Here is a 19,571-nt window from a genome sequence, read left to right as displayed (position 1 = left end):
TAAAACGGTACACATATTCATAATATAGTATACATTTTAACTGACCTTTATTTTACTATTTCTGTCTTTTTTTAGGTGGCTAAAATACGCGGTGCTGCTGACCGCCGTCTAACGTTACGTGTGATATATTGACTAACGTAACCCTGCTTAAAAAAATCACTGAACAAAAAGTATGAATAAGGTAGTGAACTGCAACAAATTCCCGTGTTTGCAATAACGTTATAACGTTAGCAGTGAGTTTACAGCCTCACTGATTTAACTACACAGCAAATAAAAGTCACGTTACTTAGCCAATAAACGTTATCTTACATTCAAAACTTACCGTTCTTTGTGCAACTTCAAATGCCGGACAAAGTTGGAAGTTGTTGCCTCTCCATCAGTAATTTTCGAACCGCATGTGTTGCATACTGCAAACCGTTTTGTGTTGACCACCTCGTAATTTTTATACCCAAACGAAATTATTTTAGGTATCATTTTTTGTTCACTGGCGTGTGGTTTGGACATGTCTTCTTCGTTGGTTGTCCTGCAATTTGATTGGATGAATGCTGTGTGATGAAAACAAAGTAGATCTAATTTGATTGGCTGTTGTACTGAGACCACATCAGCTGACACACGCAACGCTGATAGACAAGTACACAATGAAAAATACGGAGCGCTCCCGAATAACTTTTTCATCTTTGGGTTTTGGGGAAAGTAGCAAGTCATGTCAAGTCATGTCAATTCAAAAGGCTCAAGTCCAAGTGAAGTCACAAGTCATTGATGTTAAAGTCTAAGTCGAGTTGCAAGTCTTTTTACATTTTGTCAAGTCGAGTCTAAAGTCATCAAATTCATGACTCGAGTCTGACTCGAGTCCAAGTCATGTGACTCGAGTCCACACCTCTGCACATTTACCATTTCACCATGTAACAAATAAAATAGCTTCGAGGTCAGTAAGCACAACCAAAATTATTCCGTACATTAGGTGCACCGGGTTATAAGGTACACTGTCGAGTTTTGAGAAAATTAAAGGATTTTAAGTGCGCCTTATAGTCGGAAAAATAGGGTACACTATATACCTCCATTCATACATTATATTATTTTCATGTAAAAAAAAAACGTACATTTTTAAGGTGTTGCGACTCTTATTTTCTTTTGTAGTAGTAGCGACTTCCTCACGGTCAACTTCCTTTGTTTTCACTTTATTGGGGCTTGTGCGCATTAACACTGGAGTCTGATAAAAAAAATCACATTTTACTTGCAGTATAGAAAGTCATCTGGATAAAATCAGATCTAAAAAAATAAATCTGATACAGGCCACTTTGGCTTGCAGCGTAAACATAGTCTTATTATGCATCAAGTATCTCTTTTTCATTCTAAAACAACCATGAACGCAGGCTGAGTGATACAAAATTGGATTTTTGTGGTGATCTTTTAGGACTCGTAGCGCAAAGCGTCTCGTGATGGCGAGCGGTACTTGGTGTACATCAGCCAACAAGGCTCCAATCGGACACAGACCTCGTTGAGTTCTGACAGCTGAGGTCTGCAGTACGCTGAAGGAGACGGAAGAGGCGGATGAATGCAGACAGGTGCTTCTGACCCTGATAACCTTTTGTCCTGGGACACCATCCAGAATCCTTTCATCGCAGGTGTCATGCAAACTGGCTTTCATTCACTCAATCATTGCAGCGGTTAAAGCCAAAGTCCCGTCACTGGTTTTTTTTCAAAGTGTTTGGAAACAAACTCATGGACTTATGTATTATTACAACAAGCCCTTTTGCTCCCCGAGCCCATAAAGTCTTGGCCATGGCTCCATACCAGTGCCCTGCTGTTCAGCGCCGTGCAACCAACTGAGCCCGGGACCTCTGACATTTTGCAGAGCTCACTCGGGTTCATTAGTGAGATCACTTAACTGTGTCCAACAGTGGTCTAATCCTTTATTTTTGAGAGTCGCTCTTGGACGTGTGTCAAGTAGTTTCACCACGACATAATTGGGACACTCGTTTTTGAACGTTCCAGTGAGTTCTCCTGTTGATTAAGTCTTAAATGACACGTCTCTAGACCTCAGAGTCCTTTGTAGGGTAAGAAACCAGTGGTGGACCGTCATTGCCTGAAACTGATCAGAAACGCCAACATTTACAGTTCGAATTATAGTGTCCAGGGTGTACCCCGCCTTCCGTCTGAGTGCAGCTGGGATAGGCTCCAGCCCCCTGCCCCGCGACCCGAGAGGGACAAGCGATAGAAAATAGATGGGTAGATGGTATTTGTTCCATTAAATTTGATTATCGTAATTTATTACCAATATTGTGTTATTTTCATATGGCTACGAATGTAGCTTACCACCATTTAAAGTGTGGCTGTCGCGTCAATGAATGATGAGTTCTTAGCTGTCCATTATTATTATTGTTATTTTGTCATAGGGTTTCTCTTATGTGTTAGAATTTTTGTTTTTCTGAGGTGGTACTTGGTGAAAAAGGTTTAAGAACCGCGGCTATGAAGGATGTGAGATTTATTTCTACCAACGCTTACACAAATTGCCTTTTCAAACATGTTGGCTGTAAGCATGTTGTGGTTTGCAATAGTCAGGAATGAAATACGGCCGTACTGATGTTTCTCATTGGTGCTTTGAAGTCGGACGGTTTTCGTAAATCCAGAAGGAAACCACAGATTTGTAATTGAAATTTCCTGAGCGGTTTTAGAATTACTGGCGTGATGCAGACTGACACAACAGTTCACACTTTGTTCTGGAGACTACATGGGCTGCTGGCTGCGGTGCAGACACCCTCGTTCAAGTGTCAGTCTGAGCTTGGCACTCAATTCTCAGTTGTCCCATTGTGACAAACTGCACCGCAGTCACTCGGACGCCAACATGGGACATCGCCACTCGTGTTTCTCCGAGGCTAACGCGCCTCAGCGTGGGTCGGTTTGTGCCTTCCATCTGGCCGAGCCGCCTCACAGGTTTGGCTGCCATTACCCGCACTTGGGCTATCATGACAGACCTTTCAGCTACTCGCCCCCTTACTCACCCAGTCTGTTCAAGAGGCCAGATCGGCGGTAAGTAGAAGGGACGGATGGAGATGATTGATGGGGATAACTGTGTGGATCAGTGTTTATTTCGGTAGTGCTGGGTTCACATCTTGCAGCTGTATGTAGCTGAGGTGTAAAGGGTTCCAAATATTGTACGGTTGTCTGATGTATGCATCTAAGAAAAACCTTTTTAAAAAAACCCCGCTGTTGGACATTGCTTCTTGGACGTTTGGATACAGCTCTACTAGCTATCGAATTCTTCCATTTATTGGTCACAGTCAGGGCTTCCCTGCCCTAAACGTCCGTTTTAATGTAAATGAATGAATGACAGTGTGCTTCCCAGCAGGCACAAGACATTGATACAAAGTTGATTATACGTACGTGTCCTTTAAAACTGACTTTGAAACAATGTTGCAAAATAGTTGTATTTGTAAATTGAGACAACGTTGGTGTCTATTGTTGGGTCCACGTTGTTGGTTGGGAAATGACCAAAATTCAATGGTCAAATCAACGTCAGAACCCAACATTGATTAAACGTCGACAAAAAGCTTGTTGTTTCAACGTTATGTTTGAGTTGTAGAATATTGGTTGGAAAATGACCAAAATTCAATGGTCAAATCAATGTCAGAACCCAACATTGATTAAACGTCCTAAAAAAGCATGTTGTTCTAATATTGTATTTGTATTGTAGAATATTTGTTGGAAAATGACCAAATTTCAATGGTCAAACCAACGTCAGAACCCAACATTGATTAAACTTTGACAAAAAGCTTGTTGTTTCAACGTTATGTTTGAGTTGTAGAATATTGGTTGGAAAATGACCAAAATTCAATGGTCAAATCAATGTCAGAACCCAACATTGATTAAATGTCGTCAAAAAGCATGTTGTTCCAATATTGTATTTGTATTGTAGAATATTTGTTGGAAAATGACCAAATTGCAATGGTCAAACCAACGTCAAAACCTGACATTGAATAAACATCAAAAAGAATGTTCTTTCAACGTTGAATTTGTGTTGTAGAATATTGGTTGAAAAATGACCAAAATTCAAATGGTCAAATCAACGTCACAACCCAACATTGATTAAACGTCGACAAAAAGCATGTTGTCTCAACGTTATGTTTGAGTTGTAGAATATTGGTTGGAAAATGACCAAAATTCAATGGTAAAATCAACGTCACAACCCAACATTGATTAAACGTCGAAACAAAGCATGTTGCTTCATTGTTTGGTTTGAGTTGCTCAACGTCAGGACCTAACTCAACAAGTTCTCAACATTGTTTCAATGTCTTGTGTCTGCTGGGTTCATATGAAATGTTACCGCAAACGTATTCCTACCGGCTTCCTGCTCAGTCACCGATAGAAACATAATGGCAAATTTCCCCTTTTAGACCCAGTGGCTCTTGTTGTGCACAGCATTAGTGCTTGCCAAATAATAAGATTTATAAATGTATATTTGAATACAACATTGGTGTCTAATGTTGGGTTCACGTTGTTGGTTGAGAAATTAGCTAAATTTAATGTCAAATCAACGTCACAACCTGACATTGAATAAACGTCGTCAAAAGCGTGTTGTTTCAACGTTATATTTGTGTTGTGCAATACTAGTTAGGAAATTAGCAAAATTCAATGGTCAAATCAACATCGGAACCCAACATTGATTAAACATCGTCAAAAAGCATGTTGTTCCAACGTTGTATTTGTGTTGTAGAATATTGCTTGGGAAATTAGCAACATTTAATGGTCAAATCAACGTCAGAACCCAACATTGATTAAACGTCGTCAAAAAGCATGTTGTTTCAACGTTGTATTTGTGTTGTAGAATATTGGTTGGAAAATGACCAAATGTCAATGGTAAAATCAACGCCAGAACCCAACATTGATTAAACGTTGTCAAAAAGTATGTTGTTTCAACATTATATTTGTGTTGTAGAATATTGGTTGGAAAACAACCAAATGTCAATGGACAAATCAACGTCACAACCTGACATTGAATAAACGTCAAAAAGAATGTTGTTTCAACGTTGAATTTGTGTTGTAGAATATTGGTTGAAAAATGACCGAAATTCAATGGTCAAATCAACGTCAGAACCCAACATTGATTACACGTCGTCAAAAAGCATGTTGTTTCAACAGTGTATTTGTGTTGTAGAATATTGGTTGGGAAATGACCAAATGTCAACGGTCAAATCAACGTCACAAACCAACATTGATTGAACGTCGACAAAAAGCATTATGCTTCAACGTTACGTTTGAGTTGCTCAATTCAACAAGTTCTCAACGTTGTTTCAATGTCTTCTGCCTGCTAGGTTCATACGAAATGTTACCGCAAACGTATTCCTCATAGCTGCTTCCTGCTCAGTCACCGATAGGAACATAATGGCAAATTTCCCCTTTTGTGGCTCTTGTTGTGCACAGCATTAGTGCTTGTCAAGTGATGAGGTTTATAAATGTATATTTGAATGATTGTAAAACTGTTTTTTTTGCTCTGAAACCATATTATTGGACATTTTATTTCCCATGAATGTGTTTTAGTACAAAACATGCATCACATTAAATTCAAGTTTGATTCAAACAACAACAACAAAAATACTAAAATTGATCAAATGTAAAAAATAAATAAAAAAGTTGGAGCATTCTTGGTACGGGATAGCTCCAAATAAAAATTCTGCTCAAGATCGCAATTTAGCCCTGGTCAGAGTGTATCGAGACTTCAGTGCTCCCTTCAGACAGCCGCACGTTTTTTTGTTTTTTGGTTCACCCATCATGCATCTTTGCACACGTGCACGTGGAACTAGGAGCTGAAACAGACAACAGTATATTAATTTCTCCAACGGGTGTTAATGACGTCTTGTCGGTTTTGTGTGTGTGTGAGCCCAAAAGTGCTCCCTGACTTGAGTGTCCCGTGTTATGCTTTCAAGCTATCGGCGAAGATGAATCACAGTCTTATACAACCCAGTTGGCTGTAGCGCGGGGGAACATTTGACGAAACAGGGCGGCCCATCTCTGCGAGCTTTTGGACAGATTTGCGCGCGCCATGAGGCTGGGAAGCGTTCCACAGCAGTGTGAGAGACTTTATCTGTTAGGAAACATACTTATGCAACTTTTTTGTATTTGCTTCCTAGCTGAACAGTCATCTAATGCGGCCTGTGTACTGCAGTCAGGCAAGAGAGCTTGATTTTAAGTCTCTTGTGGGCTCTTTCTTTTTTAACCCGTTAAAAGTAAACTCTAATTGTTTGGCCTCAAGTCTATTTTCGGTACAGATGATCCATACATTAAGGAACATGCTTTATTTTGCATTGTTGAATTAAAATTTTACAGACACTTTGCATGGACTTGTAATTTTTCTGATTTTCTTTCCTATCCGATACCGAGTAATACTCAGACTGGTATCGGCGATACCGATCCGATACTGATACTTTGCGCAAATGTACCTCATGTGTCTGCTAAAATAATAAGTTGTTTATAATAGCTAAAAAAGTTGTCTGTTTCAAAAACATTGCATGAAAAATAGTTATTTATTTATTGCTATTATTTATTATACAAAATAGAATATTATTATTTATTGATTATCATACAGTACAGGCCAAACTTTGGACACACTTTCTCATTCAATGTGTTTTCTTTATTTTCATGACTATTTACATTGTAGATCAGGGGTGTCAAATTCATTTTAGCTCAGCGGCCGCATGGAGGAAAATCTGTGCACACGCGGGCCGGACTATTAAAATCAGGGCATTAAAACTAAAAAGTAAAGACAACTTCAGATTGTTTTCTTTGTCTTGCTTTGGTCAGAAAATAGAACAAACACATTCTGAAAATATTACAATAAAAATATAGAAAAAAATACCAGCAGCGGTAAAGTTTAGATCCATGAAGGAAAGAAGAAAGTTAATGAATGTTTATAACTGAATGCAATTACATAGCATAAAAATGTGTTTTCTTGTGTATTATTTTGTTTTAATTAATTAAGTAACGTTAATGACAACTTTTTTCCAAAACACAATATAGAATGTGAGATATAACAGGATAATGCATATCATTTGTTTTTTAAACGGTTACAAAAAAGTGGGACCCCAAAAGGGTACTCTGGGACCCTATTTTTATGACTTGATGTGGTCCCTGGGACCCCATTTTGAAAATTCCTAGCCCCAACACTGATGGAGTACTGGTGCGTGGAAAACAGCAGCAGGCAGCTGTGGCCTATGAGCCGGTTCTAATACTAATCAAATATCATCCCGGAGGCCATAGATAATTAATTTGCGGGCCGAATCTGGCCCGCAGGCCTTGACTTTGACACCCCTGTTGTAGATTGTCACTGAGGCATCAAAACTATCAATGTGGAGTTATGTACTTAACAAAAATGTGAAATAACTGAAAACATGTTTTGTATTCTAGTGTCTTCAAAATAGCCACCCTTTGCTCTGATTACTGCTTTGCACACGCTTGGCATTCTCTTTGGGGCGGTATAGCTCGGTTGGTAGAGCGGCCGTGCCAGCAACTTGAGGGTTGCAGGTTCGATCCCCGCTTCCGCCATCCTAGTCACTGCCGTTGTGTCCTTGGGCAAGACACTTTACCCACCTGCTCCCAGTGCCACCCACACTGGTTTAAATGTAACTTAGATATTGGGTTTCACAATGTAAAGCGCTTTGAGTCACTTGAGAAAAAGCGCTATATAAATGTAATTCACTTCACTTCACACTCTCAATGAGGTTCAAGCACACCTGTGAAGTGAAAACCATTTCAGGTGACTACTTCTTGAAACTCCACGTGTGTTCTTTCATAGTTGTGAGGCCTTCAGTGACAATCTACAATGTAAGTAGTCATGAAAAAGAAAACAAAAGAAACACATTGAATGGTGTGTCCAAACTTTTCGCCTGTACTCTGAGTTTACATCATTAATTAATATAATTTATTATTATAAATTGATTAACTTGGAAGTATATTGAGATAGTGGCGTGAATACCTATACAGCGTTAAAATTGTGTTTCAAACACAAGGAAATAAGTAACATAATAAAATCATCAAAATTAATTAATAAGACATTAATAAGGGACTACTTTTAGAATTCAGTTACATGAAGATGTTCACGTGAAATACTGAGCATGTTGTAAAAAACAAAAAGCTATCTCAAATAACTTAAGTATCAAAAGTGTCAATATTTTGGTTCGCAAATCTGGCATTTCAGTATTGACCCGCACGTATATTTTCTGGACTTTGCTTTAATCAGAATCAGAATCAGAAATACTTTATTAATCCTTGACGGGTCTGCCAACTTCCGGCGCCCCTTACAAAAAAGGTGGGATACAGGTAAACAATGGGGTCTAAAATAAAATCGGTCTAAGCCTTGGCCCCTGGAGAGGGGGTCCAGACTGAGGCCAAGGGAAAAAACAACTCATAGCCATAGCACAGATCCCTCTTACATGTGTGTAAGAGGGCAACATCCAACATCAAAGAACACAAAGGACATTAAAGACATTAAAAGAGCAGAGCTGATGCAACCAGCCACTTCTACATACAGCTATGGAAAAAAAGTAAAAGAAACATATACACTGTGGTGGCCTCTGCGGTGTTCCACGCCATCGTAGTAATCATCATAATAGGCTCGTGGTTGTTATCGTATAGCAATAGATACAAAATGCAAAGCAGAACATGTATCCTAAATGTACACAATTGTTGTTGTTTTTTTGTACAAATAATAAATACTGATTGTGATCACTTCAGGAACACTATGTCACCTACAGTGCTCACTGATTACTTTTGTGTGAGTGTGAGAACAAGATGCATTGCACAATCAACCGCCGGCACACATGTTGTGGAGAAAAAAGGAGGACAGCAGGTGTGTTGTTTTTTCCCCCCACTGTGTTTATGACACTTTGCAGGAGCTCTGGTGCTGGAGGATTGCATCACACAATAACATGTTAAGTTGAAATTAAAGTTACACATTTTCCTAAAAGTCGTTGCATGTTATTTATGCACGTAGATATACAAGTGTGCATGCATTTTTATATTTTAGAATGTTCCATGTGGCTTGAATTCGGCCACGTTTTTAATCATGGAGTCAGGAGAAGACGTACGGAAAATTCCTACGCCCTTGCTCTCAACGTAAACAGGGTTGTCTATGGTGTTGTAGTTATACAATTTGACCGCCAGAGGCCGACAGAATTGAAGAACAGCGTGAAGGGGAAATTCACCAAAAAGGCAGGCATGGAAAACTACCTTCACTTTTGCACATGGTGGTGCAGTAATTGTACTGTACATTCTGTTATTGGTGAAGTACTGTCTGTTGATATCATTTAGGAGCGACACTGCATGTTATTCGTCTTGATTAAATGTACCCTCAGGAGGAAAAAAAAGTGTGTTTTATATTTGAAACAAATTACATTAAAGCCTCGTGTTTGCAGAATTAAATCAAGCAAGTTGCAACGTGCGTTGTGCAGTCAATAGATGTGTATTTACCAAAAAACACGAGTGACTTATTTCTCCAGGCCTGATGTGAGGAAGACTTGGGGCTCGGGTTCAGTAGCAGGGCAGGAGTGAAAAGCATGTTGCGTTCAAGAGCTCACTGTAAACAACGTTTGCCAGCTTGACATTGCCCTGCATGCCATTCATAACATGTACTTTTTTTATTTCTATTTTTTATTCTATGCCTAATATGAAATAACATATGTTTGATTCAGGATGTCCAAAAAAAGGAGTTTATGCAATATACTACATGTTTTTTGTTTTTTTTGCAATTGGTGTTAGTTTGTTCTCTTAAGAACATGATATAATAAGAGTTCGTATGTGGTTATTCAGTAATGAAAAGTACAGGACTGACAAACATTTAAGGGTGGTTAAATAAATACAGAATACATGAAATGTCCTCACATTATGCTTAGTTTTTCAAGTCAACTGTTGTAAGGTATTGTTATTACTCGTTGCCATTGTTTATGTAAAAGCGTGTATTTTCGACAAAGATCTATTTTTGAGTCAAGTACTAGTCTTCCCTGCGGCATTGAAACGCACCACAAAATCACGACACGCCCATTCTATTTACATAATATATGCGCGCGTCGTGTGACGTCAAAAACGCTGGCGTTTATATAGTGGCGGGCGGCAGAAAATAGCTCAGCATAGACAGTCGCTCAGACAAACAAGCGAAGCTTCAAAAAAACTAAAAATAACACTGACTCTGCACTTTATTAGTGCATCGACGGAACCGAACCGGACTTACGTTACTTTACATTTCTTACGTTCGTTTTTTTCATACCGACTCGCAAACGTGGCGAGAAGTATTTTCCAAACGAGTTTGGCGCTGACCATGAGCACGGAAATGTTCGCTAAAACGCCAATGGAGGTTGCCGTCTACCAGCTGCACAACTTCTCCATATCGTTCTTCTCCTCGCTGCTGGGAGGAGACGTCGTGTCCGTCAAACTTGACAACAGGTAAACAAAACAGCACAACATACCGTGAGAAGGGAACACGGCGGGCCAGTCAAAAACTATCCATGCGTTGATTCGCGCTGCATTGTTGCTTTCTAACCCAGGGTCCCCAACCTATTTTGCACCAGGGACCGGTTTAATCTAGGCATTATTTTCATGGACCGGCCTTCCACATATGGCAGATAAATATAGCAAATAAGTGCATGAAAAATGAATACATGAAAAAACTCACTATGACGTTGAATTGTTGGGAGCCCCTGGCTTTTCCCTTTGCAAAAAAAGCTCTATAGACTTTTGGTGTTTACTCATTTTTGCTAGAAGTAGGTTTTTTTTTGGCTTTTGTATCTGATGGGTTATAGGTGATACATCACATTCAAGGACAAGAGCATGGATATATAACAAAGCTAGACATACTTGCCATTAGTTCCAATATATTTATGTGGATTTCTATTTCCATTCTAAAAGTTATGTACTCATATTTTGTGCGATATTTCAATCAAATCCAATCCAATCCACTTTATTTATATAGCACATTTTAACAACAAAATGTTTCCAAAGTGCTGCACAACAATATTAAAAACAAATAATATATTTCATACGTAGATACACTAATGTCAGCTTTTTTTTGGTCCAATTTTGCAAGCGTAAATACATCTGTTATTGCTAACTACTTGTGTAATAGGACTATGTGTAATAATAGCAGCACTAGGCCAAAGGAGATGGGTATTTTCTTCCTTCAGCACAATTATTATATGCAACAATTAATTATTTCTCCATCTGCCTTATGCACTTGAACTACTATGGTCACTTTGTTCCGGATCTGCCCTGATCTTAGGTCCTCAACCTGCCGCAGACTGCAGATGGAACCTAGCTTTTGGCTACGATTTGGCACCTTTACATTTTTATATGCTTATTAATGTGCATTGTCCCATGTAACAAATATGTAACAAATCTAGCAAATGGTGACTTCCTATCAGGAGTTTTATAATACATCTATGAACAAGCTTATTGGTTTGTCTGGTGGGACTGGCGAAAGTAAAGTGGGAGAAATTGCGGTCGGTTAAAAATTATTTCATGTCTCTGTGCGGCCCGGACCGGTGGTTGGGGACCACTGTTCTAACCGACGTGACATAACACCAATCGCCCCTAACGGCTCAAAGTCTTTTCATTTTCACTATTTATTTTGCAATTCGACCATTTCTGCATAAGATCCGTTCCAGCGCGCTATTGTGAAATTAACTGTTGTGTTTTCTTTCCTGCAGTGCCTCTGGTGCTAGCGTGGTGGCCATTGACAACAAGATAGAGCAGGCCATGGTAAGCTTCCAGCTGCAAAATGTCTCACTTTTTGCCACTTTCATGCTGCAAATGTTTGCTGACGCTAGTTAAGATTCTATGTTCTGCAACACAATTCAACCTTTATGTGACTATTTAGCAGAAATACACCCTGAAAAATTGTGTCTGGCAGTAACGTAAGGTTGTCCTAAGTGTGGCTCATGTATAATAATAATTGTGCAAAAATAGTTTAGTATCGTTAGAAAAAAAAGGCATAATCCTAAGGAAACAATACATTTATAATACGAACCGTGACACATTCCGTAGTTTCAAATTCTACACTGTAAAAATGACAGTACCGTATTTTCCGCACTATAAGGCGCACCGGATTATTAGCCGCACCTTCTATGAATTACATATTTCATAATTTTGTCCACCAATAAGCCGCCCCGGACTAAAAGCCGCGCCTACGCTGCGCTAAAGTGAATGTCAAAAAAACGCTGCGCTAAAGTGAATGTCAAAAAAACAGTCAGATAGTTCAGTCAAACTTTAATAATATATTGAAAACCAGCGTTCTAACAACTCTGTCCCAAAATGTACGCAAATGTGCAATCACAAACATAGTAAAATTCAAAATGGTGTAGAACAATAGCAACATAATGTTGCTCGAACGTTAATGTCACAACACACAAAATAAACATAGCGCTCACCTTCTGAAGTTATTCTTCATTCGTAAATCCTTCGAATTCTTCGTCTTCGGTGTCCGAATTGAAAAGTTGGGCGAATACGGGATCCAAAATGGCCGGTTCCGTCTCGTCGAAGTCACCGGAGTCAGTGTCGCTGTTGTTGTGCAGCAGTTCTGTGAATCCTGCCTTCCGGAAAGGTCGGACCACAGTTGTGACCGAAACTATCTGCCCAGGCATTTACGATCCACTGGCAGATGTTGGCGTATGTCGACCGGCGCTATCTGCCCGTCTTAGTGAAGGTGTGTTCGCCTTCGGAGCTGTGTGAAAAAAGCCACCCGGCTTCTTCGCGTAAACTTCCCTTAACCACTCGCTCATCTTTTCTTCATCCATCCATCCCTTCGAGTTAGCTTTTATGATGACGCCGGCTGGAAAGGTCTCTTTTGGATGGGTGGAAGTTAGCATGGCAAGCTAGAACCACAGTGAAGGATGACTTCTCATTCCCTGTGGAGCGAATATTCACCGTACGTGCTCCCGTTCCACAGTGCGGTTCAGTTGCTGTGAAATACGGTAGTAATCCGTGTGCGGATGGAGAGATTGCGTCTTTTTATGAACCGGATCGTTTTGTAGGAGCCATTTTGTGGTCTTTACAGATGTAAACAGGAAATGAAACGTACGGTGATATCCGCGCGTTTTTTCTTCTTCTTCCGGGGGCGGGTGAAGCGCTTCCTGTTCTATGGGGGCGGGTGAAGCGCTTCCTGTTCTATGGGGGCGAGTGCTTTCATTGGCGGTTGCTTGCGTAGAAGAAGAAGCGCTTCCTGTTCTACCGGGAAAAAAGATGGCGGCTGTTTACCGAAGTTGCGAGACCGAAACTTTATGAAAATTAATCGTAATAAAGCGCACCGGGTTATTAGGCGCACTGTCAGCTTTTGAGAAAAATTGTGGTTTTTAGGTGCGCCTTATAGTGCGGAAAATACGGTAGTTTACAGTCCAAAATTGGCAGCTCTGTTGCCAGAAATGTACTGTATAAGAACTGTGGAACCTTTATTCAGTTTGGAGTCATACACTGTAAAACAACTGTAGATTAAAAAAAAAAAAAATTGGCAGCTCAGTCAAATGATTAAATAGTTTGCATTTTTTTTCGATTTTGTCATTTCCATTTACAGTAATATTCTACCAACTTTTTTACTGGAAATTACAGATTTTGTTATACTGACGTAAAAGTATATCCAAATGCATAGGCATATTACGTAATTCATTCATAGGCAAATTCATTCATATTCATATATATATATTATGGAAAAAAACATACCTTAGTTTCAGTGTGCATATTGTTAATTCAAATTTTCTATAAAGTAATGCATTTCTCAGTTGGGATCTTGCAACGTTTGTTTACCTGTAAAGGTCCTTTTTTTTGCTGCCACTATCATTTTAAAAATCGATTATTTTGTTTGAGTAATCAAATAAAACACTATTTATAACCTCAATGCATATATTAGACTTAGACAAACTTTAATGATCCCCAAGGGAAATTGTTCAAATATTAGGGAAAATAGTTGAAATTAAAGTGTTTTCTGCTTGCCATAACTTTCATTCTCTCTAAAAAAAAATGCATATCAGTAATAAAATTGCACTTTTAACATTTGTGCAATATTAAAAATGTATAAACTTGAGCTATTTGCCACATCAACACTCCACGACTCTCTTGAATGTTTGAAGCGAGAAGTTATTAGTTGCCTGCAAATGTTCAAAGTTTATTCACAGAAAGGGATGTAGGGTACAACCTCGCCTATAAACCTGCTTACCGCCAGGACAGGGTTTTGTGTCTGTCGGTTGAAAATATGGAGCCGCCCCGAGGAACGAGCTTAAACACTCTTCAAATATTAAAGCACTTTAAGGAATTGTAGAAATCTCGGATTTTGGTCTCGGCTTGTTTTGAATGGGCTTTATGATCTATGGAGTTATTGGGAATACATCGAGTATGTGATGAAATGGGGTTCACAGGAAACCGGATGTTAGTAGTTAAAGTTCAACTATGGAAAGAGGCGGGATTCCAAAAGTTTATTCTTCTTTCCATTACCTTTTTGAGATATGTTTAAGTGTCTTCTTTATTGTAAAACGATAATATTGTTATTGAGCACTAGATTGTTCTCTAGCTATGTTTGTGTATATTATGTACTACATGGAACCAATGGCATACTCAATAAAAAAATAGCCATTCAGAAACTAAAGTTCTGGGCACACTATGCAGTCTGGATTTGGTCTATTTTTATAGGTTACATTCCTTAAACGATTAATGGAAGCCACAGCGTATAAATCGAGGTAGTATGTAGCCCAATTGCACCAAAACACATCTTATGTAAATATTCTGCAGAAATGCACACTACAAAATGATTTTTTATTAATGCACAGACCCAAAGTCCAAAAGTAAAATCGGAACACTTAGGCGGATTAGGGCTATGCATCTGGGACTACAGATGTAAATGAGCAACTATGCTATAATCTGCCTTATTTACAATCTTTAAATCAGATTGTTCATCAATGTGCATTGTTCTGAATAAACAAAAATCATAAAGTGTGTAATTTTTAGTGAAAAAAGTTGCATGTTATGAGCTGATATGACTTAAAGAGAAGATCTACACTGGTGTCCAGGGAAGTCGAGTTGTATTTTGGTTTGAGCACGGGGACATCGTGTCACGAACAGCGTGAGCTGATCCTCTCTTGCCCCTTCCTTGCAGGACCTGGTCAAGAACCACCTCATGTACGCCGTGCGCGAGGAAGTGGAGATCCTCAAGGAGCAGATCAAGGAGCTGGCGGAGAAAAACAACCAGCTGGAGAGGGAAAACTACCTGCTGAAGAACCTGGCCAGTCCGGAGCAGCTGGAAAAGTTCCAGTCCCGCATCCCGACTGACAGTATGGACAATCAGGTGATGTCGGAGCAGCAGAAGCATCAGCAGCAAACGTGCAGCCACACCGCAGGCTCTGCTGTATAAGTGGCTCTGCTTTGGGGCGGGCAGAGCCACTGTCCCTTTTCCAGCAATGGACCTCCCATGTTTTTGCGTTGAATTGCTGCCGCTGAGAAAATGGCAATGAGGGCCTTGTGGCCGCAAAACGCCCAATGGGACTTCAAAAAGTTGACTCTGATAAGCACAAAACTTCTGACCGGCGCATTGTCAGGTCCGTCCTCTGATCCCGTCCACGTCTTCGCTGCAACGTCAACAAGCGCTAAGAACCAAGAGAGGACATTGCTTTCAGACAACAGGGTCTGAGTGGGCACCCGTCCGGCGGCCGTCCTTTTACGCTCTTGATCGGGCTGGTCCTGCAAGGTGCCGACTGGGCGTGTGTGGCGGCGGGTGAGGCGACTTCCTACTCCACCTGAGAACAGTTCTCCCGGTCTGGACGCGCCGTGAGGCCTCCGGTTTGCGGGATGCGTTCCGAGATCCAAATGCAACTTTTCAAGGATTCCCCAGCTCCACATTTCATCCACAAGGACTTTTGCTCCCGTGTGTTTGTTGACGTTCATTAACAGAAATAATCAACAGGATGAGCTGAGGGGACGCTCGTCACGGTATAACGGAGCCTGGCGGAGCGACTCTTATACTGTACTGATTCCTAATCTGTAATCTATTGTCTGCAGTTGGGGCTTGCTGCTTTTAGGGGGGATTCATCCTTGCCATATCTTCGTTTTCTGTTTCTTTTATATTATAAGGATGCTCCTCTGAGATCACTTCATCCACACTGAAGGCGATAAACAAACAAGCAATGGACTCATCGACTCCATCCTTGATGCCAACTTGAAAACGATGGCATGACGACAGTGCCTGTACTTAGTCAAAGAAAGGAACACGTTTCGACTCCGAGCTCTGCTTACGCTGTTATTCTCAAGCTACCAAAGACTGTTTTTTTTTTCTTTTCAAAACAGCAGCAGCAGAAAGACGAGCCGACAACCAGGACCATGTGTTAAAAGTTCACAGGGAGAAGTTAGTCCTCAAAAGTTTCTATGTGTTTTTGTAAAGATAACGGTTTTGTTGCTGTACAGTATCCAGACTACATTTGTTTGATACGCTCTTTGGATACAACTGCACATTCGCAATAAACCTTATGTTTACATAATATGAATACGGTCTTTTTTTGTCTTACTTTCTTATAAACTGGATACAATCTAGGACAGAGGAGTCAAAATCAAGCCTGGAAACATTGTGCATCAATGGGCCCTTTCCCACCAAATGTTCATTGGTATTTCCTGGATCTATAGGTTCCTGTAGAAGTGTGTGGTTTGTGTTTCCACCGCATTACACAGTTCAGGTAGTTTATACAAATCAGGCTGATGTATGGAGGAGTGGTCTACTATATTTCTACACTGATACCATGTAAATAAACAGACAATATTAGGTCACAGTTATTTAACTAAAAAACAAGTAATGCAGTACGAAGCAATCATATACAAAACAATGTCATTTATTAAATTAATACCAAATTGCTCATAAAAAGTCAGGCTTATGTCCGCAATGTTCAACAGTCAGAAAGTTGTCCTCTCAGTAAATGATGAATTAATGAGGGTCATGCGATTCCTTTTGGTCCATTTCAGTTGTATAAACAATATATATATAATAAATGTCTGTGTTTATCTGTAAATAACAATACATAAATAATGTCAGTGGTTATCTGTAAATAACTATATAAATAATAAATGTCAGTGTTTATCTGTAAATAACAATATATAAAAAATAAATGTCAGTGTTTATCACACGGCCGACAACACGAATATATCGGCTTTAGCGTTAGCTTGTTAGCATTAGCATCCTGTTCACTCGGGTTGAAGCTAATAATTACACAACTGGAGTGTCACTGACTACGTTCACAACATGTAATGAAGTAAATAGTTTATATTTGATGTTATTTACCTTCGTTCCATTCGTGTGCTGCCTCCATTATTTCACATTTATCCAACAAAGTCTCAAGTAGTAAGCAGCTGAGGTCGTTGCTTTGAGTCCGGCTTCATACTCCTCCGTAAATACGTTTAAAAGAGTCTGTCCACTTCTCGTAGCTTTGCGTGTTAAAATGAAGTTTGTAAAAATAATAACTAACATTAAAGTGCATATAGTTTAAAGACTACTGCTGAGTAAAAACACTGCAAGATAGTTCCACTGATCAGCGTTCTTCAGCACACAGATGCCCCACAAAAGTTGCTGCATTTCGAAAGTTCCTTTCGTTCTTGTTTTTCTTCGTTGTCAAGTTTGTTGAAATAAAAATACACAAGACATTAGAAATAAATAAGTCGCCGCGTATATTCCAATGGCGGTCGTGTGTTTGAAAAACAAGTTTTAGGAACGCCCCCAAGTGTCTTCGACAGCACAGCCCGCCCCGGAAAGGTTCCTGGTCGCTCAAAATAGTCCCACCTAGCTAGGAGGAACTCCGAAAGGTTTCTGAGGAATTAAATCTACCCGGGTAGTTTTTGGTGGAAACACCAAATCGGGTAAGTGGGGAAGTTTCTGTAAAAGTTCCTGCGGTGAAAAAGGGCCTAAATGAAGCACCACAACTTATTATTTGAGTTCTTTCAATTAGAACTGAAACATTTCATATCTTAACTTTGTCTGATCGTCAGGCAATGTCCGGGAAAACACGCATTTTTAAACTTTTATTTTCGTGTCAAAATATAACTATCAGGAGGCAAAGCCATTCATATTCATATACATATTTGCTGTTACATACGACGCACTAAGGGCAGCCATAACTGTGATGTGGACCTAAAAAAAAAATAGTTTGCCACCATTATTTTACACACAATTCAACATATCTGAAAAGGAGTTGGAAGAAGCAGAGCTTTCTTATTTTTGTATCATCGTTATTTACAACTTATGCATACTCTGGCCGTATTATTAGGTATAGATAATTTATGGATTTAGAATTTCAAGAATAATTTGTCACAAAAAATGTCGACTTAAATACTATAAAACCTTTTCATACACTAAAAGCACAAACATTCCCAACATGTTTAATATTTGGATAAATAAAGCATTCTGGGAAATAAAGTATTTTTTCCAGCATTTTACACATAATGAAAAGTTATCTTATGTTTTACAGTAAATTATTTTATTCCTTATTATTGACAAAAAGCATGTGTTACTCAAGTATTGAGTTTGTGAGGTTCATAGTAGTAATTATGTAAATGGTTTATACTGTAAAGCAGGGGTTGCTAACCTTATTGACCCCAGGGCCCATCTTTTTCACTACAGAGGGGCCCGGTTCACACTCAAATAGTAACACTGAATAAGTAGTCTTCATCTTTCTTTTAATTATATTCAATAATTATATCCAACCTAATTACAGTTTAACATGATAAACCTTGCTAAATGATGTCAAAGATTATTATCAAGGCTTAGGTCAGGCTGATTACAACAATAAATACCAATCAAATATAGTGAAAAGAAGGACTCATAAAAACATACAAATACAGTGTTAAAATAAATATATTGCAAATGAACAATAAAGAAAAATAATATGTAAAATTAATAATAATAATAATAATAACTAGAAAATTCCTGACGAAATTTTGATGGGCCTGCTATCTGTGCCCTGGACCTCTGGCTGTGGGTCGCCGGAAGCCACCGTGCTTTGAAGATGGTGCCGAGTGTCCGAATCCGTGAGTTTTAGGTGTAACTGTACAAAAAGAGCTACAGAGCTAGCCTAAAGCGTTAGCATGCATACTTTAAAATGCTAAAATTTAGCATGTATGCTAATGACGGCATGCTAACAGTTAGCATGTTTCACATTTCAAGTAACACGGCTATAAGGTGTATGGCTGCGGAAATAGAGAAAAAAGTGTAAAATTAGATGAAAAAGTTAGCATGCTTAAGTTAGCTTGCTAGCATGCCAACGTTAGTACAGAACCGTTCACAGCTGTCACATACCAAGTTATATGACTCGAGGTTAAACGGTTGCAAAATTAGCTAAAAAAGTTAGCACTTTAATGTTAGCATGCTGGCATTAAAATTACTATACCCATTCAATTGGCCAATTTCTTTAAAAAAATTGTGAATAGTGTTGCCATGGTAACACGAAAGGTTCCCAATTTTGAGTACCCCCATCGGCGCGAACGAGACCTTTCCTAAGGTATAAATATGTAGGGTTTCGTTGGCCGGTTTCGTCTCGTATTATTCGTGGCAGAATAAGATAGAAGAACTATAA

General features: G+C 39.3%; 1 protein-coding gene across 2 annotated transcripts in view; it reads left to right on the top strand.

Annotated features, from left to right (window-relative positions):
* The window catches only part of tsc22d3 (TSC22 domain family, member 3), an 80,738-nt gene extending 64,236 nt beyond the window's left edge, over positions 1-16,502 (top strand). Inside the window, exons 1-3 of one of the 2 annotated variants that reach the window (XM_061930429.2) lie at positions 10,041-10,431; positions 11,691-11,742; positions 15,122-16,502. In XM_061930429.2, the coding sequence (XP_061786413.1) occupies positions 10,307-10,431; positions 11,691-11,742; positions 15,122-15,376 (432 nt within the window). In that variant the 5' untranslated portion in view covers positions 10,041-10,306 and the 3' untranslated portion in view covers positions 15,377-16,502. Of the gene's footprint in view, positions 1-10,040; positions 10,432-11,690; positions 11,743-15,121 lie in introns of those variants that run through there. The other variant, XM_061930428.2, reaches the window with a different exon arrangement.
* The last annotated feature ends 3,069 nt before the right edge of the window (positions 16,503-19,571 follow it).

The sequence above is a fragment of the Nerophis lumbriciformis genome, linkage group LG36, assembly GCF_033978685.3.
Source record: "Nerophis lumbriciformis linkage group LG36, RoL_Nlum_v2.1, whole genome shotgun sequence".
Lineage (NCBI taxonomy): Eukaryota > Metazoa > Chordata > Actinopteri > Syngnathiformes > Syngnathidae > Nerophis > Nerophis lumbriciformis.
This window is presented reverse-complemented; position numbering and strand designations above follow the sequence as displayed.